The 26,561-nt window shown below is 49.9% G+C and overlaps 2 protein-coding genes across 2 annotated transcripts; one reads left to right on the top strand and one right to left on the bottom strand.

Annotated features, from left to right (window-relative positions):
• Nucleotides 1-6,701: 6,701 nt before the first annotated feature.
• On the top strand, nt 6,702-9,565 carry Clpsl2 (colipase like 2). Its single transcript, XM_034524940.2, has 3 exons — nt 6,702-6,923; nt 7,721-7,843; nt 9,470-9,565. Exons 1-3 carry the CDS (start codon nt 6,834-6,836, stop codon nt 9,563-9,565), a joined length of 309 nt encoding a protein of 102 aa, XP_034380831.1. The 5' UTR covers nt 6,702-6,833.
• Nucleotides 9,566-16,807: 7,242 nt separating this feature from the next.
• On the bottom strand, nt 16,808-18,818 carry Clps (colipase). Its single transcript, XM_034524669.2, has 3 exons — nt 18,658-18,818; nt 17,377-17,499; nt 16,808-17,026 (listed from the first exon to the last, which is right to left on the bottom strand). The coding sequence occupies exons 1-3, from the start codon at nt 18,742-18,744 to the stop codon at nt 16,895-16,897; spliced, it is 342 nt and encodes a 113-aa protein (XP_034380560.1). The 5' UTR covers nt 18,745-18,818; the 3' UTR covers nt 16,808-16,894.
• Nucleotides 18,819-26,561: the final 7,743 nt, after the last annotated feature.

The following is a 26,561-nucleotide window of genomic DNA, read 5'->3' as shown; positions in this document are numbered from 1 at the left end:
ATAGCCCAGGCTGTCCTGGAACTCACTCTGTAGACCAGGCTGGCCTCAAACTCAGAAATCTGCCTGCCTCTGCCTCCCAAGTGCTGGGATTAAAGGCGTGCGCCACCACTGCCCGGCACCCAGGTCAGTTTCTTATTCACATCACATGTACTGTTGAAGTCCTGGCAATAGAGAACCCACAATGCCCTAAGGGCCTCCCACCAAAAAGGAGCCCAGCATGATTCTGGAGTATTAAGCAGGGAAAGGGACCATGGTTCCGATGCCTTCCCCTCAAAGTTTACATCAGAGGGAGAAAGCTGGACTCAAGAGTGCTGGGTTCAAATCCTAGCCAGGCTGTTTGCTACTCGGGGATGAGGCACGAACCCTGTGTGAGCTTGTCTCCTCGTCTGTAAGGTGAATACACACACAAAGAGAACCACCTACTCGGTTCTGGCTAGTGGTTAGAAGCCAGAGGACCAGGGAGAAGCCAGAGGAGCCAGAGGACCCAATCTGGTTCTATCCCCAGAACCAGTGTTAAAAAACCACAGGGTTGCAGTGGCCCAGGGGCCGCTAGGCAGCTCTGTGACCTGCCATGCCCCTGCCGAGGTGGGCACAAAGCCAAAAAAAAGACCCTGGGGAAGGATATATCATCAGTCAGGAAAATGCAGATTGAGGGAAGAGGGGAACAAGGGGCAGACAGGCCAAGATGGCAGACAGGGAACTACAGGTCTGCCCACAGAAAGGCAGACCTAGAACAAGAGCCTGCCCCTGCATCAGAGGAGCAACAAGCCAAGTGTGTGTTTGTTTGTCACACATTGTGCTTGTCGGGGCCCTGCCCACCTCCTTGTAGAGTCCAGAGGAATTTTTTTAGATTTTATTTTATGTATGAGCCCTAGCTGCATGTACACCTACACGCCAGAAGAGGGCATCAGATCACACTATAGATAGTTGTGAGCCACCATGTTGTTCCTGGGGATTGAACTCAGGACTTCTGGATGAGCAGACAGTGCTCTTAACCACTAAGCCATTTCTCCAACCCCCAGAGGAATATTTTTATCAACTATTTTATAAGTGTAAATTTTTTTAGTAGCTTTAGAAACATTTGAAGGAAGTGGGAAAAAAAGCTGAGTGGTGGCCATGCCTTTAATCCCAGCACTAGGAAGGCAGAGGCAGGTGGATCTCTAAATTTGAGGCCAGCCTGCTCTACAGAGTGAGTTCTAAGACAGCCAGGACTAAACAGAGAAACCCTGTCTCAAAAAAAAAAAAAAAAAATTACAACCAAACAACAACAAAAACCATTTCTAATACTGAGGCAAAGCCCCACAAGTCCTAATTTTTAAGTGTAAATGATTTTTTTAGATAGTTCCTTTTTAAAAGATTTATTTATTTTATGTATATGAGCACACTGTAGCTGTCTTCAGACACACACCAGAAGAGGGCATCAGATCCCATTACAGATGGTTGTGAGCCACCATGTGGTTGCTGGGAATTGAACTCAGGACCTCTGGAAGAACAGTCAATGCTCTTAACCGCTGAGCCGTCTCTCCAGCCCAGGTAAATGATTTTTTTTTTTTTTTTTTTTTTGGTTTTTCGAGACAGGGTTTCTCTGTGTGCCCTGGCTGTCCTGGAACTCACTCTGTAGACCAGGCTGGCCTCGAACTCAGAAATCCGCCTGCCGCTGCCTCCCAAGTGCTAGGATTAAAGGCGTGCGCCACCACCACCTGGCGGTAAATGATTTTTTTAAGGGGTGAAATCATGAAGTGGAGAGTCAGCTCAGTGGTTAGGAGCACTGACTGCTCTTCCTGAGGTCCTGAGTTCAATTCCCAGCAACCACATGTTGGCTCACAACCATCTGTAATGGGGTCTGATGGCCTCTTCTGGTGTATCTAAAGACAGCTAGTATACTCATATAAATAAAACCCTGCAGAGGGTGAGCCTGCAACCTCTGCTTTCTCTGTGTCTCCCAGTTCGAATCCTGCTTCTCCTGTGTGACTCTGCCCTAGTCTCGTGGGAAAAAAAATAAAATAAAATAAAAAAATAAATCTTTAAAAATGCTGGGCAAGAAAAACCCTAACAAAAAAAATCTTTAAAAAAAAAAGAAAAAGAAAGAACCCAGGTTAAACTCCCGGCACCCACATACAGGCTCATCACCAGGGTACCAGGCACACACGTGATACAGGAACATACATGCAGTCAAAACACTCATATCCAAACAATAATAAAAATCTAAAATTTAAAAATTGGTGAAATCATTTGCTGGTTGCTTAGCTTTTGGTACAACCAGGAGATTGTGGGACAGTGAATCTAGGAGGCTCTGTCTCTGGAGTTAGAGAAACATTCCATAGAAGGGACCATGTACATCCTATAACAGGGAGTACAGAGCACCCTCAACTGCACATTGGAATCTCAGTTGTGCATTTGGGTCTGAATTGGGTTTTTTTGTTTGTTTGTTTATTTGGGTTTTGGGGGTTTTTTTGTTTTTGTTTTGTTTTGTTTTTGTAGCTGGAGGGATGGCCATGAGTGCTGGGTACTTATATTTTTGGTTGTGAGCCTAGCCTCTAGCGGCTGAGACATCTTCCCAGCCTGTGTCTGGAATATTTTAAATTACATCCTGTCTTCTGTTTCCTATACAACCTCTTCCTGGTCCTTGTCCTGTCAGGACTATGCCGGCTCTGGTCACAGCTGCCCATTTTCCTAAGATCGTGAAAACCAGCTGTGAAAGTCAGAAAACTTGAGTCTGTACCGTGAGTGCCCTAAAACTGTGATTCATTCAGCAGAGGGGAAGATTCTGAGCAACCGACTGTTCTGCAAGGTCTTATGGGAAACTCGCCAAGTTTGAGGCGGCACCATCGTTGGCGTAAGTTCCGAAGGAACACTGTGTGACTCTGGAGTTTTGGTACGTGTGTTAAGAATTGAAGTGTCTGTGTACTGACCCACAACCAATAAAAATCTCAGATGTGGAAGAAAAAACTAACAACAAAGCAGCTGTAACATCCATAGCAAACAAACAACAACAAAAAAAAAAAAAAAAAAAAAAAAAAAACCAGGGCTGGAGAGATGGCTCAGTGGTTCAGGACACTTAACAGAGGACCCGAGTTGAAATCTCAGCATCCACATGGTAGCTCACATCTGGCTCTGGTTCCAGGGAGCCAACAACAAGTCTGACCTCTGAGGGGCACAAGGCACACGTATGGTGCACAGACATAGATGCTGTCAAAGCACCCAAAGACACAAGAAGCAATAACAACAGAACCCCAGACACAGGGTGTGCTTATGACCACAAAACTGAGGAGACACAGTGGGGGTCTTGGAGCTTACTTGGCCAACCAGGCTCTCAGACAAATCTCAGGCAAGTGAGCGAGGCCATAGTTCGCCCAGAATGCCACATGGACAGTGTGCTGGGGTGCTAAGAGAATTATGAGGGAACCCCAAAGCAGAAAACTGGAAAGTTTCCTCTCAGTATGCCGAGTAGCTTCTTCAGAGCCAAAAATGAGCCAGGCTTAGCTCCATTCCTAGCCAATATACTCAGTCCCCACCCCAGGCCCCAGGCCATGTGAAATTATATATACAAGTGTCAAGAGAGGCAGAGGAAGGTGGCTGGAATCTCAGGTGTCCCAGTGACCCTCCCTGCTCGTCTTAGGGAACAGTCAACAGGCTTGATGGCTGTGTTCACTTACAAGCAGGCACACCTGTCCCATGAAGGCAGCTGTTCTGCTCAGAGGACCACAGTCCCCAGCAGTTCTGATAGTGTGCCTCCATCTGGCATACGCTGACTGAATAGGCTTAAGGGAGGGCAGAAGCATCTGTAGGACTTTTCAGACGTGGGTATGTCTGGACCTTCTCTGCAGTTAGCTCTGCCTCTGTCACTGGCTCTTGAAGGTCAGGTCTGCTGCCTGCTTAAGAGCTGGGGGAACTTACCAACTTTGAGGACTCTGGGTGAATTCAGCCATTGGCTGTTATATAAGTAACTCCTTCATAACGAATTCTCAGGCTGGACATGTATAACTGGTCCACTGGCCCTCAATGCCACCTGAGTGGCAGGGAGTCACTTAAGAATGCAGGGAAGTCACACAATTGGCTGGTGGAGACAGACAGACAGGCTACAGCAAGGTGGTCGGACAAATCAGGAGGACCCGATGCAGTGGTAGAGGAGTGGGTAGACCACCAGGGGGCAGTAGAAAGCAGCTGACGGGTCACCACTAGCATTTATTAAAGACCAAAGAGAATTAAAAAAACAAAAAACAAAAAAAAACAAAACCAAAACAAAACAAAAAAAACTCCGAGCTGGATGTGGTGGCTCACTCCTGTAATCACAATACTTGGGAAGCTGAGGCAGGAGGATTGCCATGAATTTGAAGCCAACCTGAACTCAACATAAGAGTTCCAGGCCATCCTGGGCTACAAAGTCAAACAAACAAACAACAGCAAACCCCACTACCCCTTTAATCCCAGCACTCAGACAAGCAAGTGGACCTCTGTGAGTTTGAGGCCAGCCGCCTCTACATACCAAATCCTAGGCCAGCCAGGGCCCTGTGATAAGAATCGATCTCCTTCCCTGAAAGGACACGAGGCCTCCACAGAGCCTTGCATGGAGGAGAGACACCTCAGGACATCAGTGTGTCCATGTCTTTGCCACCCTGGCTTTACATGTCTGTGGACACAGAGATGTTTCTTCGGGATTTTACACATAAAACGTTAGATTTGGAGGCTCAAAGCGCTGTAGCCGGGCAGTGGTGGCGCACACCCTTGATCCCAGCACTTGGGAGGCAGAGGCAGGCGAATTTCTGAGTTCGAGGCCAGCCTGGTCTACAGAGTGAGTTCCAGGACAGCCAGGGCTACACAGAAAAACCCTGTCTTGAAACAAACAAACAAACGAAGAAGAAGGAGGAGGAGGAGGAGGAGGAGGAGGAGGAGGAGGAGGAGGAGGAGGAGGAGGAGAAGGAGAAGGAGAAGGAGAAGGAAGGAGAAGGAGAAGGAGAAGGAGAAGGAGAAGGAGAAGGAGAAGGAGAAGGAGAAGGAGAAGGAGAAGAAGAAGAAGAAGAAGAAGAAGAAGAAGAAGAAGAAGAAGAAGAAGAAGAAGAAGAAGAAGAAGAAGAAGAAGAAGAAGAAAGAAAGAAGAAGAAGAGAAAAAGAAAAAGAAAAAAGAAAAGCTCTGGGTTCGGTCCTTAGCGCCATAGAAACGAAGCACGGCGTCAAGCACCAAACTAGGTATGGTAGTGCATGCCTGTGACCCAGCACTCATAAGGCAGATGCAGGAGTGAGTGTGTGTGTGTGTGTGTGTGTGTGTGTGTGTGTGTGTGTGTTTCTACCATGCCCCTCCTCTGGAGGTCAGAGGACAATTTGCAAGAGTTGTTGCTTTCCTTTTATTATGTGGGGTCCTAGGGATTGAATTCAGGTCGTCAGGCTTGGCAGTAAACAGCATTACCCAGCGATCATTACCACAAAGCACAGAGTTCAAGACCAGCCGGGGCTATAGGAGACTTCGATTTTAGAATAAACAATGACAACAAATGAAGCTTAATGTTAGTTTGGCTTGAGTTCCTTTCTCTTACCTCTTGGTAATGAAGGAGCCTTCACTGACAAAGGGGCTGGGTACCCATGTGATTCAGACTCATGGGGGGAGGGGGGTAAGGAAGAGACTTGAGGTCAGAGAAGGCATGCATCTGGCCAACATAAGGGCAGCCTAAGTAAAACACCAGCTCCCGGCTTCCCCGGGGCTGTGTAAACGTATCTCACCTGAGCACAGAGCTTGCACAGAACTCTCTCTGGCCCTGCTGAGGAACTCCCCTGCCGGAGACCATCTTTCTACAAACAGCACCCTGTTTTAGGGGTCAGGCTATGGGACAACATACCTGGATACCAGGTAGGACTGTCGATCTCTGTCATCCGGGGTGACTGAAGGGGTTAAAGGTCAGCCAGGTCTGGAGACCAGCTGTGTCAGCTCAGGTAGCTTCCTCTGAGACCTGTGGGCCACCAGGACCTGCAGGAGGGATAAGAGCAAACTGCATGTCTCAGCCCTGTCCTGCCACAAGAATGTGTCTAGGGGCGGAGGGGGTGGCTGGAAGTTGGCACCAGCTGTCCTTCAAGGCTGCTGTCCTCACAGATTAGGACATCCAGCCTCATCCTGTACTCAGGGTCACAGGTTAGAGTCCCTGGTCCCAATTCTAGCCCTGTAGTCCAATAGCTTTTCTGAGAGAAGCCACTGCAGCCGGGCTCGGGGTCCCAGTCAGCTTCCGCAAATTACCACCCTGCTTCTTGCTCTGTACCCCACCCAGAGCTCACCCCCCCAACCCTTGTGCTCAACCCCTCATCCTCCTGCCTCACCTCCATGTCATCTGCCCCTGCCCGGAAACCCTGGTCCACGTGCTGCAACCCAGGTCCCCATTAGAACCAAATGTCTCACCCGTCTGCGGCAGGGATTCTTTGCCGCCCAAGGCATTCTGGGTAGGAACTTGCTACTGACCCCTTTCCCTCCAAGGGTTCTAGCCCAGGTTCCTTGGTGAGCTTGGCAGCTCTACATCCCCCCCTCCCTCCCCTTCAAACGCGCTACTCGTGATGAGTAAAGAAAAGAAGTTTTCCTTTACAGCTTGAAGTCTGTGTTTCAAAGTAGCCCATATCAGCCCCCCCCCCCCCGGCTCCACAGCACAAACACCCCGTTAGTCCAGAGCCTTTCTTCCCTCCAGCCCCCTCCAGAGGCGGCCAAGGCCTAGCCTGGGAATCAGCAGTCCTTGTCCCACATCCACTGAGCAGGACAGTCTGTGACCATCGGGCCCACGCTGGCTGGCTTCCACCCCGATAGAAACAGGGACTTCTCCCCAGCCCTGTTCAGGGAGCTTGTGGCCGCCCAGGCCATCATGGCCTTCACCCAGACCTTGGTCACGGTGCTGGCGTTGTTTGCTGGGACCCTGCCACACAAACACAGTAAAGACTCAGTTCTTAAAAAGGTAAGCACTGCCCTTGACTTGCCCTGTGACAGAAATGGGGGCCGAGGGGTGTAGGATCCGGGCCCCGTCTGGAGTGGGGGGGGGAAACCCCATCTGGAGAAGGTGTACCTCACAGTCCTGGGCAGGTTTCATTCGCCTTTCCAGGACTGGAGACACTGCCCCTGGCCCAGCCCTTATCTGCGTTCTCAGCCCCGGGCTCACCACCCCTCTCCCACTATCCCAAGCCCTCTCTAACCTGCTGATTCTGGGGTTTCCCCTGCTCTTCTCCAAGACCTGGGGACCCTTACTAGATGCAAAGTCTTCCTCTCCCTTTTCTCCCCTCCTTTTTTTTTTTTTTTTTTTTTTAAATTCTAAAAGTTCCTTCCCTCCCTCTTTCCTCTATCTTCTCTATGTCTATGTGTGTGTGAGGTCATCTCAATGGAGTCTGTTTTCTCCTCGCATCTTTATTCTGTCCCGGGGAGGGGGGACTGAACTCAGGTCTCTCAGCTTGCACAGCAAGTACCTTTGCTGGCTAAGCCATCTTGCCACCTCTCTCCATGCCCACTAGTTATTAGATTTGCAGTCTGGAAGCCATGGAGGTGAGCAGGCAGGATGCCCAGCTCCTGACTCTTTTTTTTTTTTTTTTTTTTTTTTCCCTGTCAAGTCCAGCTTCTGGGAGGGATGCCCTGAGCAGGGAGGGGGTCCGCGGTGACGATCTCATGGCTTCCCCTCCTGGACCCATGGGTTCTTGGGCAATGCCAGGACCTCTGTTAAACTTTGGTAGACAAGAGCTGGTGACCAAGGGGCTATTTCTACAGGCCAACGGAGACAAGTGTGTCCACCACACCCAGTGCTCTACTGACTGTTGCCTCATAGACCTGGAAAGAAGGGGGGCCTTCTGCACCTCCAAGTCCCATGTAGGCATGGCGTGCTTGCCACAGGTGAGACACCACTGACAGGTGGGGAAAGAGTGGGGGAAGTTATAAAAAAGACAGAAACAGATGCCTCTGCTCCCCCACCCCCTACCCCTGCCTCTTGGGGTGCCCTGCCCCCACTACCAATTACTATTCATCCTGCAATATCCCTTCTAAGTAGCATTCCTACAACCTGGCTGCCTCGAGGAAGGGGAACTTGCAAAGATTCATTGAGTCACATTCCCTGTCCCCTCTGAACCCCCCCCCCAAGCCTGTGACTACATAGTAGGTGCTTGCTGCACACCAGATGCTTGCTAAAAGAGACTCTTTTCCTTAACCTCTCTGAGCTGAGAAGGATGGGAGATACACCTACCCTGACCTAGTGCCAGTGACCTGGTGGCCTGGGAGGGCTGCAAGGCTAGCTAGGACCTCAGCTTACATCCTGGCTGCTCCAGCTCTTGCCTTTAGGCCTGCTCTGACCTTAGTAAGTGGGACTAATGTGTCTCCCTCATGAAATGGCTGGGAAAAGTTCACAGGACTCATTCAAGCAGGCTGTGGTTAACTGGAAGACACAGAGGCACAGAAGGTCTTCTTCCTACTCCATGGCCCTGGGCCCAAAGTCTCCTAGGAAGGTCAGACCCAGCCTCCACACTCCATATCCTGGCTTAAAGGAACCAGCCAGGGCCCCACTGTGGCCTGAAGAATCTTTTTTTTTTTTTTTTTTTTTTTTTTTTTTTTTTTTTTTTTTTTTTTGTTGGTGTTTGGTTTTGGTTGGTGTTGTTTTTTTTTTTTTTTTTTTTTTTTTGTTTTTCGAGACAGGGTTTCTCTGTGTGAGCCTGGCTGACCTGGAACTCACTCTGTAGACCAGGCTGGCCTCGAACTCAGAAATCCACCTGTAGACCAGGCTGGCCTCGAACTCAGAAATCCACCTGCCTCTGCCTCCCAAGTGCTGGGATTAAAGGTGTGCTACCACTGCCCGGTGAGAATCTCTTTATTAGAGGACACTTGGTACATTGTGTCTCCCTTGCTAGAACACAGAAATGAGAACTAATCTAGTTTGCTTTCTGTTGCTGTGATAAATACCAAGACAAAAAACAAAACAAAACAAAACAAAAAAAAAACCAAAACCAAACAAACAAAAAACTCAGGGAGAAGAAAGTGTGTTACTGCTTACACACTTCTAGGTCTGAAGTCACAGTCCCTCACCAAGGAACTTCACGCAGGAACTGAATTAGAGACCAGGAAGAAACACTGCTCAGTGGCTCACTACCAGGCTCACCCTTAGCCTTTCATACCAGGTTCACCTGCCTAAGGGATGGTACCGCCCACAGTGGGCTTGGCCCTGCCAAGCCAATCATTAAGACAATCTCTCACAGACACAGCCATGAGCCAATCTAAGGGAAGCAATTCCTTAACTAAGGTTCCCCCTTCCCGGGTGACTGTAGGTTATGTTAACAAAATTGGGGAGGGGGGGTCCAGCCAGGGAGGGAGAGGTGGCTCATCAGTGAAGAGCACTTGTTCTTGCCAGGATGGGGGTTCCATTCCCAGCGCTCACATGGTAGCTCACGACCCTGTGTAACCCTAGTTCCAGGCAATGTAATGGCTGTGGAGACATATATAATCCCCTCAATCCACACCCTTCCTCTCCCACAGACCAAGGGGAGCCTGAACATCATGTGTCCCTGTCGGACTGGCTTAAGCTGTCATTCTAAAGACCCCACATGCGCCCGCCGGTGTCAAATGATATAGAGGATGGCTGCTCATGTCCACTGCCGCTGCACCCTCCCTCCCCAGGTGCCACCCCATCCCCACCCCCACCCCGACTCCTGAGCATTAAAGTCACTTCCTGGCTCTGGTATCTGTCTGTCCTTTGTGGGAAAGGCAAAAGGGGCCACTGAGGCATGAAGAGACTCTCCAGGGTTTGTTTTTGCCTAAAGCCTTGATGGGAATAGAGATGCGATGGAGAGATGGAGACTTTCCTGGGAAGGGGAGGGGCTGAGGATGAGGCTGGGAGTGTGTGGTGGGGAGATAGAGTGAGGGAATATTTTGCGGGGGTGGGGGGTGGGAACGGAAGGGCAGAGGTCACTGGGAGTGTGCTCAAATGTGTACGGATGTATAGATGCTAGAAGGTGGGTTAACAAGACGACTCAGCTTGCTGAGGTGAGACATTGTTGCCAAGCCTAAAAACCCAAGTTCAGTCCCCGAGTGTCGCACGGTAGGAGAGAAGGAATCATAAAAATTCTCCTCTGACATCCACACGCGCAGCACAGCAGGCGTGTGTCACACGCAAAGTACAGTTTAAAAATGTAACGCAAGAATGTGAGGCTAGAGAGATGGCTGAGTAGTTAGGAGTATTTCCTGCTCCTCCAGGCACCCCACCCCCACCCCCAGAGTTCAGTTCCCAACATCCCCATTGCGCGGCTCACAAGGACCAATAACTCCAACGTCAGTGACTCTTCCGCCCTCTTCTGGCCTCTGCAGGTACTACGCCCGTGCGACCACGGGAGTGGGGGCTGCGTGCACATACGTGCACATACACACATACACACATATATATACACACACACACACACACGCCATCCAAAAAATGTAAAAGTGTGACATGTGGAATGGCAAGGAGCTGGGTTTTGTTTTGGTTTGTTTTTTTTTTTTTTTTTTTTTTTTTTTTTTTTTTTTTTTTTTGAGACAGAGTTTCTCTGTGTAGCCCTGGCTGTCCTGGCACTCACTCTGTAGACCAGGCTGGCCTCGAATTCAGAAATCCAAGAGCTGGTGTCTTGACCTGCCTCCACTGTTAGGTTCTGCCAGCTCCACTGTACAGACAGAGAAACTGAGGCTCAGATCAACAGGCTGTGGCCCAGGTCTCAACCCTTGGGTGTCACCACAGACTTCCTTGCTTCAAGAACATCTGAAAAGCCCACCTGGACTGGTTTAAGTGATGTGGGTAACTTGTTTGTGGTTAGATAGAGAATTCAGAGTCAAGGCCGGTCCCAGCTCAGGCCCCAGCCAGCCCCGGGTCCCAGGCTGAATTCCTTCCTGGTAGCCTAGCAACGGCAAAAGTTCACGCAATAACAGTGAGTTTTAAAAATAATGTTTAAAAGGCTTCTTTTTATGTTGTGTGTGTGAATGTTTCACCTGCATGTATGTCTAGACACGATGTGCATGCAATACTTGCAAAGGCCAGAAGAGGGCACCAGATATCCCAGAACTGGAGTCACTGGTTTGGGTGCTGCCTCTGGTTTTTTTTTTTTTTTTTTTTTTTTTTTTTGGTTTTTTTTTTCGAGACAGGGTTTCTCGGTGTAGTCCTGGCTCTCCTGGAACTCACTCTGTAGACCAGGTTGGCCTCGAACTCAGAAATCCGCCTGCCTCTGCCTCCCAAGTTCTGGGATTAAAGGCATGCGCCACCACTGACCGGCAATTTTTTTTTTTTTTTTTATGTAGTTTAGGGGTTCTCATTTCCAAAACAAGGGTTTCAGTGACTGAGCCATTTCCCCAGCTGCGTAAGACTGATAATTACCTAAACCAATCACTTTCTGGAAACTGCCAGCTGGGACAGCCTGGGTTCTGCAGAGGGTGAGTAGAGCTGGACCTGCGGCTTCCAGGTGTTTCCATATCCGCAGAGACTCTGCTCCACCTGCTGCACCTTGGCCTTACTGTCCTGGGTTAGCTTGCACCCTGGCTCTGCACCTCTTGCTCCCGTACTCCTGAGTGCTGGCACCGCAGGCCTGCACCACCATGCCCAGTTTATGCAGTGCTGGAGCTAGAACCCAGGGCTTCCTGTGTGCCAGGCAAACACTCTACCCACTGAGTTACACTATGTGACTCTGCCCCCAAGTTATTTCTGATTGGCGAATAAAGATGCCGACATTCAATAGCTGGGCAGAAGAGACACTGGGGGTTTTGGGGGTTCCTGGGCTAGGGGGTTGGAGGAGAACCATGAGGGAGAGAAGAAAGGAGGAGGAAGAGGAAAATGCGATGGGTTAAGAGTCAAGAAAACATGGCCCTGAGGGCTGGCCAACTGGAGTTAAGAGTGCTCCAGATGAAAGATAGTAAGTAATAACTCAGGGTTATCGACAGAAAAGTAGATTGTAACAACATAGAGGGCAGATATCTGCCCAGCTCCTGTGCTGATTAAGGTTTATTGTAAATATAAAGGTGGTGTTTTTTATCTGGGAATTAAATGGTCAAAGGTGGGGTAGAAACCCCAGATTGGGATTAAAATTTTCTTTTCTTTTCTCTTCCCCCTTTCCCTTCTCCCTCTTGCCCCACTCATTCCAGTCCAAGGTTTTTATTTATTTGTTATATGTAAGTACACTGTACATAGCTGTCTTTAGACACCCCATAAGAGGGCATCAGATTTCATTATGGATGGTTGTGAACCACCATGTGGTTGTTGGGATTTGAACTCATGACCTCCAGAAAAGCAGTCAGTGTTCTCAACCGCTGGACCATCTCACCAGCTCCCGGGATTACAAGTTTCTACAACAAGGACATTTAAATACCAATGTTACTCACCTGGCAGTGTTGGTGCTCTGCAGTAAGCCAGAAGTGGTGGTTCATGCCTATAATTCTAGCACTTGGGAGGCTAAGGCAGAAGGATTGCTTCAAGTTGCAGGAGAGCATAGGCTAGAGAAGCCTCTTCCTAAAATGTAGTCATTAACCATTTAGCCTTTTTCCCATCAACCCCTTTGTCCAAGACAGCAGAGAGAACACCTCAAATCCACCAAAGCCTCCTTCCTTGGGCCGTTTCTGCCTGGCCGAAGGAAGTGATGTGTTGTTTTTGGACAGAGCAGGGGGAAAAAGAGAGAGAGAGAGAGAGAGAGAGAGAGAGAGAGAGAGAGAGATATCGTGGTACAAGAGAGGAACCCCAACCAACCTGGATGTTTGTCCAATGCCTTCAACCTACCCCTTCCCACTGGCCCCACAAGTGGGAAGGAAGTAAACCACACAGCCCACTAAAAAGTTCAGACCATACATATTAAGGGTGGTTCTGGGGGATGCTCACCCTGGACCTTCCAGCCACTACAGAGTGACCTGTCATTGTCTCCTGTCTCCCACTGAATGCTCCATGCTGGGCTCTATGAAACTTTCATAGCTTCTGGACATAGCAGCATCAGCCTCAAGTGGGGGCGGGGGACGGCGAGGGCTGTCTTTGCCATCTGTGGGCATCTAGAAAGCACTTGATTCTCTAATCCTCTCCCCTTGCTGTGACCCTGGGAACTATGAGAGACCTGGATTCTCAAGGAACCAGCCTTGAGAATCAGCCTTGAACTCAGCAGACTCTTCACAAGCAAAAATCCCACCTTTTCTGGGCATGGTGGTGTACGCCTGTAATCCCGATACTCAGGAGGCTAGGCTCAAAGGCTTGATCTTCCTGTCTCAGCCTTCGGAGTGCTGGGATCAGACAGCCAGAGCAGGTGAGGCTGGAATTTAAATCAGATCCTACTGCAGAGGTTTCCTCAGGCATTGAAACAGTTCTCGACACCCAGGGGGTCTCCATTGGCCCCCCCCAACAAGGACTTTCTACTTTGTAAAAAGGACTTTCTACATAAGGACTTTCTAAATTGTTACAAGGACTTTCTACTTTGTAACAAGGACTTTCTACATTGTAACAAGGACTTTCTACATTGTAACAAGACTGGATGGAAGGAACTAAACATCTTTCCCCACCCAATAAGGTCCTAAAAATAAACCCAAGTTCCTTTCCATAACCCTCCTTACCAACACTTCAGAACTTGAGTTCATTGTGCTTACTTACAGAGTAGGGTACCGGGGGTACGGACAGAAACACGGGTGATCACAAAGCAGCTGCTGCCCTGGAAGTCTGCCCCACCCTCCACTTCCGCTCCTACATTGGCTTCCCCGTGGCTTCAGAGATGAAGCCCTTGCCCTAATCTACTTCATCCCTTTCCCTGAGACCACTCCCTCTCCAGGCTTCAAGCAATTAGGGCAGAATTGCAAACAGTTGTCTGGGAGGAGCCGCTGCAGAGTATGATGGACACATGACCTACACTCTCCATCCTTCTTTGAGTGAACTTCAACCTCCAGTGCAGCTGAGCTCCTGAAGATGTCGGTTGGTTAGCTGGGAGGATAGTCCTGTCCAGCAAGCACTCACTGCTGTTTCTTTTGGCCCATTTCTCCTGTTAGCCCAGAACCACAGGACCACAGGACCTCTCTTCCCAGCCTTTGACATGTCATGACACTGTAGGAGCCAAGCCTTTAGCTGTCCCCTAAAGAGCCCTTCGCTTTTGGCCACCCTATGTAACCACAGCAACAGCAGCTGCCCCTTTCCCCCTCAACCCCAGCAACAGCTTGTCTTGATTGTATCTCCCCTCTGGAGGGTGCAACCCTCTCCGGCTGCCATGGCCCTAAGGTTTTATCGTCTGGGAAGGCAGGCAGCCTCTGAGACTGGCAGGAGAAAGCAGCAAGTGACATAACAGAAGGTTGGGTCCAAGACGATTAGGAGAAAGGCTCTGGTCCTGGGGTTTGGGCTATGGCTGTCATCAGAGAGATGAGACGTAACAGCCCCTGCTCTGAGCTCCCTGGGCTCACCCCACTTATTGAGCACATACTGGGTGTGATTCACTTTTCTCCGGATTACAGAGGTTGGGAACCGTCGCTCATGGCAAACTCTTCTTCACATTACACGGCTCACGATTGTGTCAGACCAAATCTAGCTGCAAGGGAGGCTGGATGGCCCTGACTGAGAATTCCTGATCCTTTTCCCAGAGCTAGGTTTGCTGCTTCCTCAAGTAATCCCGGGGTTTCACTCTCAAGAAAGAAGGGCAAAAGCCAGGCAGTGGTGGTGCACGCCTGTAATCCCAGCACTTGGGAGGCAGAGGCAGGCAGATTTCTGAGTTCGAGGCCAGCCTGGTCTACAGAGTGAGTTCCAGGACAGCCAGAACTACACAGAGAAACCCTGTCTCAAAACAAAACAAAAAAGAAAGAAAGAAAGAAAGAAAGAAAGAAAGAAAGAAAGAAAGGCAAAGCTGCTCCCCCTTCTATGGTGCAGGCCAGGTGCAGAGGCAGGAGACACATGGCCTTGAAAGAGAGCCACGGTGATGCTTTTGCAGGTATGTAGGCTGACCACGGTGCCCGTGTGGTATATTAGGCGTGTCAAGCATGAGGAAAGTATCTTAGGTGTGCAGAAGTGCCTAGGGATTGGGCTCCACAGAAACGAAGGACTGCCAGTCACTGTGGCTGCTTGAACAAACCTTTCTCCCAGCAAGCCTGGGGCTCAGAGTCATCTGTTCTGAAATTCTGGGCTGGCAAGATAGCTCAGTAGGTGCTTGCTGCAAAGCCTGATGACCTAAGTTTGATCCCCGGGACCTGCACATGGAAGTTGCCCTCTGACCTTTGAACCTATACATGCTTTTCTTCACCCATAAAATAAATAAGTCCTCAGCATAGTTTTTGCCTGTAGTCAGTCCTGGCATTCAGGAGGCACATGGATCTCTGTGAGTTCTGAGGCCAGCTTAGTCTACATTGTGAGTTCTAGGCTAGCCAGAGCTACATGATGAGACCCTGTCTCAAAAATAATACAGTTCCTCATGTTGGGGTGACCAAGCATAACATTATTATCATTGCTATTGTAATTTTACTACTGTTATGCATTGTAACACAAATATCTAGAATGCAACCTCTGTAAAAAAAAAAAAAAAGTTGTTTAACCCCCAAAGGGGTCTTGACCCACAGGTTGAGAAACATTCTCCTTGTCGTCTCCCCAAGCCCCTACTCCCTGCTTCAGAACATACTGAGAGTGTCTGATGCTAGGAGTGGCCTCTAACTCAGCAGACACAAGCCAGCATTTCCTGTCTCCCGACTTCTGGGGTTGTGAGACCTAAACGCCTCATTTAGTGACGCTAGAATGACGTGGGCTTTGCATCTGAATGTGGTCTGAAGGCAGAGGCAGGAGACCACAGTATCTAGAGGCATTGATGATCCCAGAACTACAGACTGTTGGACTTGGGGAACACCTGAGTTTTGATACCCATGCTTTGTGTAACTTTCTTCCCCAGCACCCCAACTCAGGGGACACTTAGCTTCTCCTTGGGCCTTACTGCTTGCTAATTAACTTGTGGGCTTTTAAAAATTACTTTTATTCATTCATTCATTCATTCATTCATTCATTCATTCATGTGTGTGTGCTATTTGTGTGGATGTGTGTAAATGTGTATACATGTGTGTATGAGTGTGTGTATGTATATGTGTGTATGAGTGTGTATGTGTGTGGCCTCATGCACCATGTCACATGTGTGGGAGTCAGAGGGAAACTTGTATTCCTTTTCCTTCCACTGTGTGTGACCCCAGAAACAACCCCGGGCTGGCTTGGTGACACTAAGCCATCTCACTGGCTCTAACTAGTATTTGATGGCTCCCAAGAGAATATATAAACACATATACATACACACACATAAAAGAAAGACAGGGTTTCACTGTGTAGCCCTGGCTATCCCAGAACTCACTCTGTAGACCAGGCTGGCCTCAGGGTCCACCTGCCTCTGCCTCCTGACTGCTAGGATTAAAGGCATGCATCACCACTTCCCAGCTGAGTTCAGTATCTTTATGAAGTAGAGACGACAAGTTCTTCCTCCCAGGGTCACTGGAGGGGGGTTCTAAAAAGGGGTAAACCCACTGCAGTTGTTAGTGGTCAGACTCATTAGCGCCTGAGTGGTATCAGTGAGCTATCACAACTGAAAGGGGAGCCCAGGAAAGAGGGAGAGCCAGAACAGGGGACTCTCAGGATCAGATGCTGGGCCCCAGAAAATTCCCACCGGAGACCTGTGCTGTTTGCACCTGCCTGCTTGTCCCCAGGGGCTCCGAGGGTTGGAAGGCCTGGAGCCTGCTTCTTAAGCCCAGCTCTAGTCCTGTCTGTTCACCAGGCCGTCCTGGACCCCAGTCTCCACACCCCCCTCTGCCCTGTGGGACCCTGGCCCTGGAAGACAAATGCTTATGAGACTTGTACTTGCACAGAGAGGACAGGCAGAGGCGGGGAAGGTTGCAAGTGGGCTTTAATTGCCAGCAGCTGGCTCAGATGGGACAGATGGAGGAAGAGAGAGGTGGCCCAGCTAACTGCATGTCTCACTGCTTAGAGCGCCCGGAGTCGAGGCAGATGCCGTAGTTGGTGTTGGTGATGGCACCGATGATGCTCCTGTCCCCCTCACAGGTCAGACCCCGCTCACAGGGACACCTGTAGTAGATCCCATAAATGGTCTGCAGAGATAGGGACAACAGAGTCACTTGGTTATCTTTTGCTCCCTACTCAGCTGGGAACTGGCTGCCTGGTACTTCCCCGGGGGTGTTCCTGACTACCTCACCAGGGGACCATGGATTAGGCCTCCATCAATACTCCTACTAACTTAATGGTACACAGGGGCCTCTGTTTTACCCACCTGTGGAATGGGAACAGACACACACACATACCGAGGGGCAACTGTGAAAGTCAAATGGGGACATGGGATGGGTTCAACCTTTGACCCTGGGATCTCCCTCCTCACTCCTCAACACTGCATGCCCAGGTGCCCACCCCACTTCTTCCCCAAGCCCCCCCCCCAGACACACACCTTTGGGGAGCACTCGCTGTTCTCCATGGCCTTGTGTGTGCAACGGGTGATGCCCAGGATGGTGTCATGTTGGCAGCACCCGCTCTTACACTGCATACTGTTTAAGCAGATCTCACCTTCATCCTGCAGGGACAACCTGTTAGCCCAAACCCTTTTCCCATGCCGGTTCTCTCCAGAGCTCACCTCACCCCCCACCCCCCACCCCCCACCCCCTACCCCCCACCCCCCACCCCCAGCTACAATCAGCACCTCCCTTGATGAGGTGTATGTGGAATGTCACCCCTGGGTCTGGGGCCACTGTACCTTACTCATGTCAGGAGGTAAGAGGTGACAGAGATGTCCTGGGCTAGGAGGACAGACCTACAGGTCCTACTGGCTGCTCCCTGGTGACCCTGGCCAGCCACTGGCACCTTGGTGCCTTACACAGGTGCCCCCAAAGCAGAGTCTCCCACATTTCCGTTCTTCCTTTCTTTTTATGAGACAGGATCTCACAGCCCAGGCAGTAGTAGAGTTATGAAGCCTAGGCTAGCCTCAACCTGTGACCACCTGCCTCAGCCTTCCCAGAGAGGTAGGATGTCACACAAGCATCACATGCTTGGCGTCACCCACTTGACAGGCAGAGTCAGGTGGCTATGAGTTCGAGGCTAGCCTGGTCTGCAAAATAGGTTCCAGGAAAATCATGGCTACACAATGAGATCCTGTCTCAAATGAACAAACAACTCTACCCTTGTCCAAAAGACATGTACAGAGATTTCTGGGACATCCTGGAGTAGCCCACCTCCCATGCCTTCTCTGGGGCTGCTGGCCATGTAGGGCTTGCCGCACTAAGGCATGATGGGAAGGCAGCATGGGTCCCAGCACAAGCTCTAGTGCTAGCTGTCCCAGCTTCCTCTGCCTGGCTCTGTGCTGTACTATGAGGCTGTGATGTACATCCCCCAGGCCCTTAGAACTGTGTCTGGCACAGGGAAAGGTATCATCAGAAGGTAGAGACTGGGGTCATTGTCATGCTCTTTCTTAGAAAGTTGTCATTCTTTAAGCCATGGGACTTTTCTATCCAGGGTGGTAGACAAGCCTTAGGGCTCTGTCTTTGCAGACAGTACCCTCTCCGTCAGGTCGGGTGGAGTGCAGGGCTGTCCACTCTTGGGATGTTGACCTGAGAAAGGGCTATTAATACAGCTGAGAACTCAGGGTGAGATGCCCTAGCTGGGTGGCACAAGAGGTCAGAAGCCATGCTTACAAAATCCCCCACAAGACTCTGAGGGCTCCCTGGAGACTCCTTACCAGGTTGACAACAATACCCCGGGGTCCAGGAGCTGCGTAGGCCACTGCAACGAGGGCCACAAGCAGAAGGACAAGGGCCTTCTCCATGGTGACTGGTACAGCTGGGGTGGACGGGAGCTGCAAGTTCAGATGGCAGAAGGCAAGAGCCAACTGAGGCAGAGGGCCTTTAAAGGGGCCCTATCTACACGTGACCCGCCTTCTGCACACTGTACAACTGGCCACAAACAGGCACAGATGTGGTCTGTCAGCAGTGGGGAGGGTCCTGATAAGATGGTTGGCAAAGGTCGTATTAGCCATGTGTGTGTGTGTGTGTGTGTGTGTGTGTGTTAATTGACAAAAGTCCTATTAGATGTGTGTGTACATTTCTGAGTTCACGGGAATGTGGGTCATGTTATCACTCAACAGCTAAGACAATAGACTCCGGAGCCAGGTTGTTCAGTGGTAGTGTACTTGCCCACACAGCACTTATGAGGTCCTGGGTTTGATACCCAGCGGCACAAATAAGAGGGAAAAGGGTGGGTTGGGAGGATCTGTGTGAAGGAGTATCGGGAGGGAAGGAGGGCTAATATTGGGATGTAAAGTGAATAAATTAATCAATTAATTTTTTTTAAAAAAAAGGGTGGGGAGGACCCTGGACATGTTATCAGCTGGGCGAGTTAGGTAGCCCACCCGTTCTAGCTGAGCCTTCCAGTCTGTCAGCCAGAAGTGACTTCAAGAGCTGGAAGAGTGGTGGACTGGACACGGGTCTCCAGGTGCTGTCTGTGTTAATTCGAAACTCCTGAAGTGCATTCATATGACCTATGGCTGTATGCACAGTGCTCCGAATCGGACTGTTACCTGAGAGCTCTGAAGGTCTGAGCTAGCAACCTGAGCTCGGAGACGAGACAAGGCTGAGGTGACACACAAGAGGAACCTAAGGTGTTTGTGTCACCTGCTGTGGGGGCTGCCCAAACTCGGGTATGAAGCTTAGGTGACAAGGGTCTTAGGTCCTTACCCCCGTGATTTCCTTCCATGCTTGTTGGGGATTCCTGGGTCTACCCTGGCTAAGACATGCATATTCTCTGATGAGTAACCCTCTGCCCTGTCCCAGGGAGCTGTGTCACAAGGCAGTTTACAACTCTGCTGGACCCCTCTCCAGTGACTCACTCAGCACCTGCAAATTCAGTATAAAAGCTGCACCCACTGGACATAGCGGTGCCCACCCATCCTCTATCCCAACACCCCTTAGTTAAGGCTTTCAGTCACCCAGCCCCCTACCCAAGGTCATATATCGCCAGGAGTACTCTCTACTCCTCCCTGGGAATGAGGTCTCCAAGCCTGGTGGTGCAGGCTGGGAAGGGTCCAGCTGCTTGAGTGTGCTCAGGTGTGCAAACAGAGAGGCTTTCCTTGAAGGTCTGCTTGCTGCCGCCCTCGAGCCACCACCTCTAACTCCAGGAGGTGGAAAGCTGCTCCTGGGGCCCCAGGTTGGGGCGCTTCTGGGTACGGCTTTTTATCTTGACCAACTTGGCTTCACTTAGGAATGCCATGACCTTGGGAGTCATTTAACCCAGCATTCCTAGGGCCAGAACTTGGGTCACCAGCTGCAGGAGCCAGCCAAGAGGCCATCAGCGTGAGAGGAGCAAATGTGGGGGATCTAGGGGGTGGGACGGTGGGTACAGAATCTGCCATTTTGTTTTCAAGTGTGTTGGAAACTTCTCGCCCCTTGTCTATTCCCTTCCTCTGCCCTGGCTCGGCCAATGACACCTTCAGCTGCTCACAGACTTCCCCGGGCTGAAGTGTTTTGACCACTACGAATAAAGAGCGTGGCAAAGAGAACTTCAACAATTCTGTGTTTCCTCTTGCACACGAATTGAAAACTTAAAAAAAAAAAAAATCCTAAAACCCAGGAGGCAGAGGTTGGAGGCCACTCTGGTTTATAGAGACAGTTCCGGGACAGCCAGGTTTTCACAGAGAAACCTTGTCCCCAAAAAACCAAACCAAACCAGACCAGACCAAGTCCTAAGTCCCTCAGGCTTAACCACCTCCTTTCCCTGATCCAGGGAGAGTTTTACTCTGAATTTTCTTCTGAAACCAAAACAGCCATAGGGGGCAGTCTAGGAGCCTTCACGATGTTGGTGAGAAAAGACACAGACAGCGGTGAACTGGGGTGGGGGTGCACACCTGAAATCCCAGCATTCCAGAAGGAAAGGCAGGAGGACAAAGGCTATCCTCTGCACAGTGAGTTTTAGGGTAGCCTGGACTACATGAGATTCTCTCTCTCTCTCTCCCCCCAACTCCTCTTTCTCCCCCTCTCCCTTTGCCCCACCCTGGTTTATAAAGATGTGTAGCCCTGGCTGTCCTGGAACTTGCTCTGTAGACCAGGCTGGCCTCAAACTCAGAAATCTGCCTGCCTTGATTATTAAACTCCACCCAGACCTTCGATCTTTTATTTAAAAATAATTAATTTTAAAATTTATAAGCTGGGAGTGATGGTACATGCTGGTAACTTCAGCACTTAAGGTCTATCCTTGGCTGTATAGTGAGTGCTAGGTTAGCCTGGGCTGCAGTGACACCCTGTTTTAAAACAAACAAGCAAACACATAAACAATAAAAAGAAAAATCATAACTGAAAATGCTCGAGAGAGTAGAGTACAGCAGGTATTTATCGACCAGCTGCAACAGCATGACCCCACAAAGCTTGTGTCATCTGTGACCTGTCCACTCTGGATTAAAGGAAAGCCTCACTGCAGTGGGCACAGAGGTAGGCTATGCTGGAGAGGCAGAAACAGCAAGATTGTGAGTTCTAAGCTAGCCTGGGCTACACCACAACAAAACAAAAAGCCGGGTATGGTGTGGCTGAGGCAGGAGAATTACTGTAAGTTCAAGGCCAACCTGAGCTAGTATGAAATCCTGTCTCATTAAAGAAAGGGGAATGAGGGCATGACTCAGCAGGTAAAGTGCTTGCTTCAGTACTGTGAGTACTGGAGTTCTTCTAAATCACACATCGTGCCTGTCATCGGGTCACCAGGGCGGCAGAGACATGTGTCCTCATGCACATGTGCTCACACACATGCACATGTGTCCCCACACATGCATGCACACACGTCACCACACACACATGTCCTCACGCACACACATGCACACATGTCCTCACACATGTATTCACACATACGTGTACACATGTGCTCACACACATGCACATCCATCCTCACACACACATGCACACATGTCTTCATACACCTGTGTTCACACACAAATGCACACATGCCCTCACACACATGTCCTTACACAGGCATGCACACATGTCCTTACACACATGTCCTCACACAGGTATGCACATGTGTCCTCACACACATGTGTTCACACAGGTATGCACACATGTTCTCACACAATGCACACATGTCCTCATACACACATGTGTTCACACACACATGCACACATGTCCTCACACACTCACACACATGTTCTCACACACTCATACACACATGGGCTCACACACATACATACACATATGTCCTCACACACATGTCCTCACACAGACATGCATGTGTTCTCACACAGGCATGCACACTTGTCCTCACACACATGTGCTCACACACATGCACACATGTCCTCACATAGGTGTGCACACATGTCTTTTCACAGGCATGCATATGTGTTCTCACACAGGTTTGCATACCTGTCCTCACACACATGTGCTCACACAGGCATCCACGCACACACATTCAATCACGCATACCCATAGACTTGCCAAAAATGGTGGGGTGTAGATTTGGCTCCGTCCCCTTGCGTCCCCTTGCATCCCCTTGCGTCTCCTTGCGTGGCTGAGCTGCTATCTGGTGTGCTGTGCTCTGTGCACCTGCGAGCTGACCTTTCCGCAGTCCCTAACCCTCGTCATGCTTGTGTTTGGTTTACCATCCAACCTTTTAAAGGTACTTGTTTGATTAAAGATGTGGCTTAAAAAAAATGAGACGAGGAAGTGGACTTGAGGCTGTCGGTTTCTTTGGGGCTCTTCCCTCAGCCGTCTTTTCCAAGCCTCCTCCTGCCAAGGATGCAACAAAGTGGAGCACACAATCTGTGGCTTCAACCTCCGCGGTGGCAAGAGGATTATTATTGTTATTATTATTTTATGTGTATGGATAGTTTGCTTGAATGTCTTGTCTGTGTACCATATGGGTGGGCGCCTGAGGGCCTTGGGCCCAGAGGATGGCGTCAGATCCCGTGGGATTGAAGTGTAGGTGGTGAGGATCGAACCAGGGTCCTCTGAAATCACAGCCAGCGCTCTTAACTGGTGTAAGTCTTTACAATCAGCTGTGCTGTCGCCTCACCTGCCCTCTATTCCGTCATCACTTTGGCTGGTTAGGGATTGTCCGGTGATCCCACGCCAGCCCTGTTTTACAGTCCCGCCCTTGTCTGTGCAGTGCACAGCGGCCTTCCTCCCCAGGACCCACAGCCAGGCTCTGGGACACGTGCCTGGAAGGCAGCTCAGCGTTTCTCCAGTCCAGGCTGTCCCTGTCCTGCCTCTGGCTTGCACACAATCACCTGATTATTCCGTAGCTTAGAGGCTAAGTTGTCAGTGATCTAAGTTGAAGAACCGCAAGAGAATAAAAGTTGTTGTTTTATACACATCACAACAAAGAAAACTCGGACCAGTGCAGAGCGCCCCCTGGCGGCTGACTGTTCCCACGCATTCATGCCCCGTCTGGCTCTGCCCACCAGGGGTGCACGCGTGGCTCAGACCTGCGTGGGCTTGCTCCTGCTCCGGAGCATTGAAGCCTCGTGTCCATTCTCGCTAATTTCCCGCGGTAATTAGGCCGACCTGGAATTTTCCGAGTTCCACGCACGAACCACCCCATGCCCCATTTAGGAAGTCAGTTCCCTGCTTCCACTACGTGGGTCCCCAAGATAAAACTCAGGTCCCAGGCTTGACGGCAAGCTCCACGTTTCTAGCTCGCGGTCCCAGTTTTGTTTCACTGTATGGACACGATGTCAGACAGACCAACTATTCATTTGCACGCTCATATAGATAAGTGTTGCCTTCAGGCTTGGTCACAGAAGTTTCTGCAGTGGTCTCTTAATGCAGAGACTAGTAAAAGCGCCGAGGGTCAGTGCCCGTGGAGTACTTAGCCCTAAACGGGACATCTACGTGACCCCCTGCAAGGCTCATGGAGAAGGTATATATATGTGTGTGTGTGTGTGTGTGTGTGTGTGTGTGTGTGTGTGTGTGTGTATACACACATATACACAAACTAGATTTATTCCTGTTTATGATTAACTCTGTTTCTCAAGGATCGGGCTATGCCTCACCTGTAGCCTTAACTACAAATGCTTCTTTTGTGCCTGCTCCAGGAATGGTTATCCTGTCTGTTAGACATCCGCATTAGATGTCTGACAATAGCTCAGAACATACCACTCCAGACCACACGGTTGGGGGGGGGGGTTATTCAGGAGATAGGGCAAGGTGGGGGGAAGAAGATGGAAGAAGACAGAAGAGAGAAGTAGAGGCCAGCCATGACCACGTGGAGAGAGAGGAAGAGAAGGGGGAGGGGACAGAGAAGCTAGAGGCAAGAGAGTAAGAGGGTAAGAGATTGAGAGAGAGAGGAGGGGACAAGCAGCCCCTTTTATAGTGGACCAGCCCTACCTGGTTGTTGCCAGGTAACTGTGGAGGTGGAGTTTAGACCGAATACTAACACTGTCTTTGTTTCAAAAAGTTGTTTGTAACCATCTCACAACCCCACCTTTGTTTCAAAGGTTACCTTGTTGCCACCATCTTGTAATCCTGGCATTGTTTCTGGAGAGCCTTATGACTAACTTGTTACTCTCATGTTCTGCTCCTGTAACCCTGCCTGTTTCACCCCTAAATGCCCCCATTTGGAAAGCCCCTTGCCCTGAGCTATAAAAGCCGTGTCCTAAACCCCACTTCAAGGGGAAGTAGCCTATATACAAGAGTAAAAAAAGCTTGCTTTTAACTAATTGTGCACTTTTAATTTGGCCACTATGGATCGATGGTCTTTTCCCTCACATCTTTGAGATTAACTAATAACCTCGCTCTGCAAAGATTCCCTTCCCCCGGGCAGTCTCCTCATACTCTGCCCCTACCACACTGTGTTTCTTTCTCTGTAATTTAGCCCTCTGGGGTCATACAGATGAACTTCCACACTGCATGCTGGGATGGGTGGTTAGACCGCCGCTGTGACTCAGTACAGTGCGAGGCACCCGTCCCCCCTTCCCCCTTCTTCCTTCAATACTCCTGGGGTTTTTGTGCTTACAGTCATAGGGCCTTCTACATGCCGAGCAGGTCACTCAGCCCACGTCTTTGTTTGTTTGCTTGTTTTTCTTGTTTGTATGTGTGTTGTTTTTTGCTGTTATTGTTTTATTTTTAATGTTTTTAAGATGATTTATTTTATATATGTGAGTACACTGCAGCTGTCTTCAGACACACCAGAAGAGGGCATCAGATCCCATTACAGATGGTTGTTGAGCCACCATGTGGATGCTGGGAATTGAACTCAGGACCTCTGGAAGAGCAGTCAGTGCTCTTAACCACTGAGCCATCTCTCTAGTCCAGCTTACTTGGTTTTGAGGCAGGGTTCTCACACTGTAGCCCAGGCTGGCCTTACACTCAGCGATCCTCGTCAGCCTCCCCAGAACAGCATGACTGGCGTGCATTGCCCCACCCAGCTCCCAGGATTGCCTCTTGCCAGCCCTCAGGATGCACAAGGGAACTGCACAGGTATGTGGCATTTCCATTATTTCTCAAAAGTCTGGGGCACACGCAGATTTGTGTGTGTACACGTGTACTGTTAGTTTTAGGTCAACTTGTGCACAAACTATAGTCATCAGAGTGGAGGGGGCCTCAACTGAGAAAATGCCTCCATAAGATCCGGCTACAGGCAAGCCTATAGAAGCACTTCCTTAATTAGTGACCAGTGGGGGAGGAGAGACAGGCCCATGGCAGGTGGCTCTATCCCTGGGCTGGTAGTCCTGGGTTCTACAAGAAAACAGGCTGAGCAAGACACAAGGAACAAGCCAGTAAGCAGCACCCTCCATGGCCTCTGCCTCAGCTCCTGCCTCCAGGTTCCTGTCCTGTTTGAGTTCCTGCCCCCGACTTCCTTCAGTGTGCAATTGTAAGCTGAGTAAACCCTCTCCTCCACTGGTTGCTTTGGGTCACAATGCTTTATCTCAGCAGTAATAACCCTAAGTAGGACAACATGGAACATTTTTTTTTTTTTTTTTTTTTTTTTTTTTTTGCTGGGGATGGGGTGGGGTGGGGGGGAGGGGAGGGTAAACACAAGTTCATATCTCTGGGCCAAACACGTACGTGTCAGATGGCTGGGTCACGTGACAGATGCCTCTTTTGGTCTCTGAACGACTCAGTTTTCCTAGACTGGGCTGATACACAGTCTCGCCAGCGGCGTGTGCGTTCTAGATGTTTTGCATCTTTTGTTGGATTCACAATCATCAGGTTTTAAACAGTTTGGGGCTGGAGAGATGGCTCGTAGGCTCAGCGGGTGAGAGTACTAGGTGTTCTCACAGAGGACCCATGGTTTCTTCACTAGTGCTTACATGGTGGCTTATACCTGTCTGTCACTCCAGTCCCATGGGATCTAATCTCCTCCTTTGGCCTCTCCAGGCACCAGGCATACAAGTATACAGACACACATGCAGGTAAAGTATCCGTGAACATAAGATAAAAGTAAATGTAATAAAATAATTTGTTTAAAGTTAACATCTTCAAAGCTGAGTATGGTAGCACATGACTACAGTCACAGTACAAATGAGGTGGAGACAGGGGTGTCCAGGAGCTCAGGAGTATCTGGGAGCTCAGGAGCACCCGGGAGCTCAGGAGCACCCGGGAGCTCAGGAGCACCCGGGAGCTCAGGAGCACCCGGGAGCTCAGGAGCACCCGGGAGCTCAGGAGCATC

Source organism: Arvicanthis niloticus, chromosome 20 (assembly GCF_011762505.2).
Source record: "Arvicanthis niloticus isolate mArvNil1 chromosome 20, mArvNil1.pat.X, whole genome shotgun sequence".
Taxonomy (NCBI): domain Eukaryota; kingdom Metazoa; phylum Chordata; class Mammalia; order Rodentia; family Muridae; genus Arvicanthis; species Arvicanthis niloticus.
Note: the sequence above shows the minus strand (reverse complement) of the source record. Positions and strands in the feature narration are given on the sequence as shown.

What these genes read in the sequence shown, in the direction of transcription:
- Clpsl2 (XM_034524940.2), top strand. Translation starts at nt 6,834, where the DNA reads ATGGCCTTCACCCAGACCTTGGTCACGGTGCTGGCGTTGTTTGCTGGG. An exon ending in AAGACTCAGTTCTTAAAAAG is followed by an intron (nt 6,924 to 7,720) that starts GTAAGCACTGCC and finishes CTATTTCTACAG; the next exon opens with GCCAACGGAGACAAGTGTGT. An exon ending in GCATGGCGTGCTTGCCACAG is followed by an intron (nt 7,844 to 9,469) that starts GTGAGACACCAC and finishes CCTCTCCCACAG; the next exon opens with ACCAAGGGGAGCCTGAACAT.
- Clps (XM_034524669.2), bottom strand. Translation starts at nt 18,744, where the DNA reads ATGGAGAAGGCCCTTGTCCTTCTGCTTGTGGCCCTCGTTGCAGTGGCC. An exon ending in GGGGTATTGTTGTCAACCTG is followed by an intron (nt 17,500 to 18,657) that starts GTAAGGAGTCTC and finishes TTGTCCCTGCAG; the next exon opens with GATGAAGGTGAGATCTGCTT. An exon ending in ACAGCGAGTGCTCCCCAAAG is followed by an intron (nt 17,027 to 17,376) that starts GTGTGTGTCTGG and finishes CTATCTCTGCAG; the next exon opens with ACCATTTATGGGATCTACTA.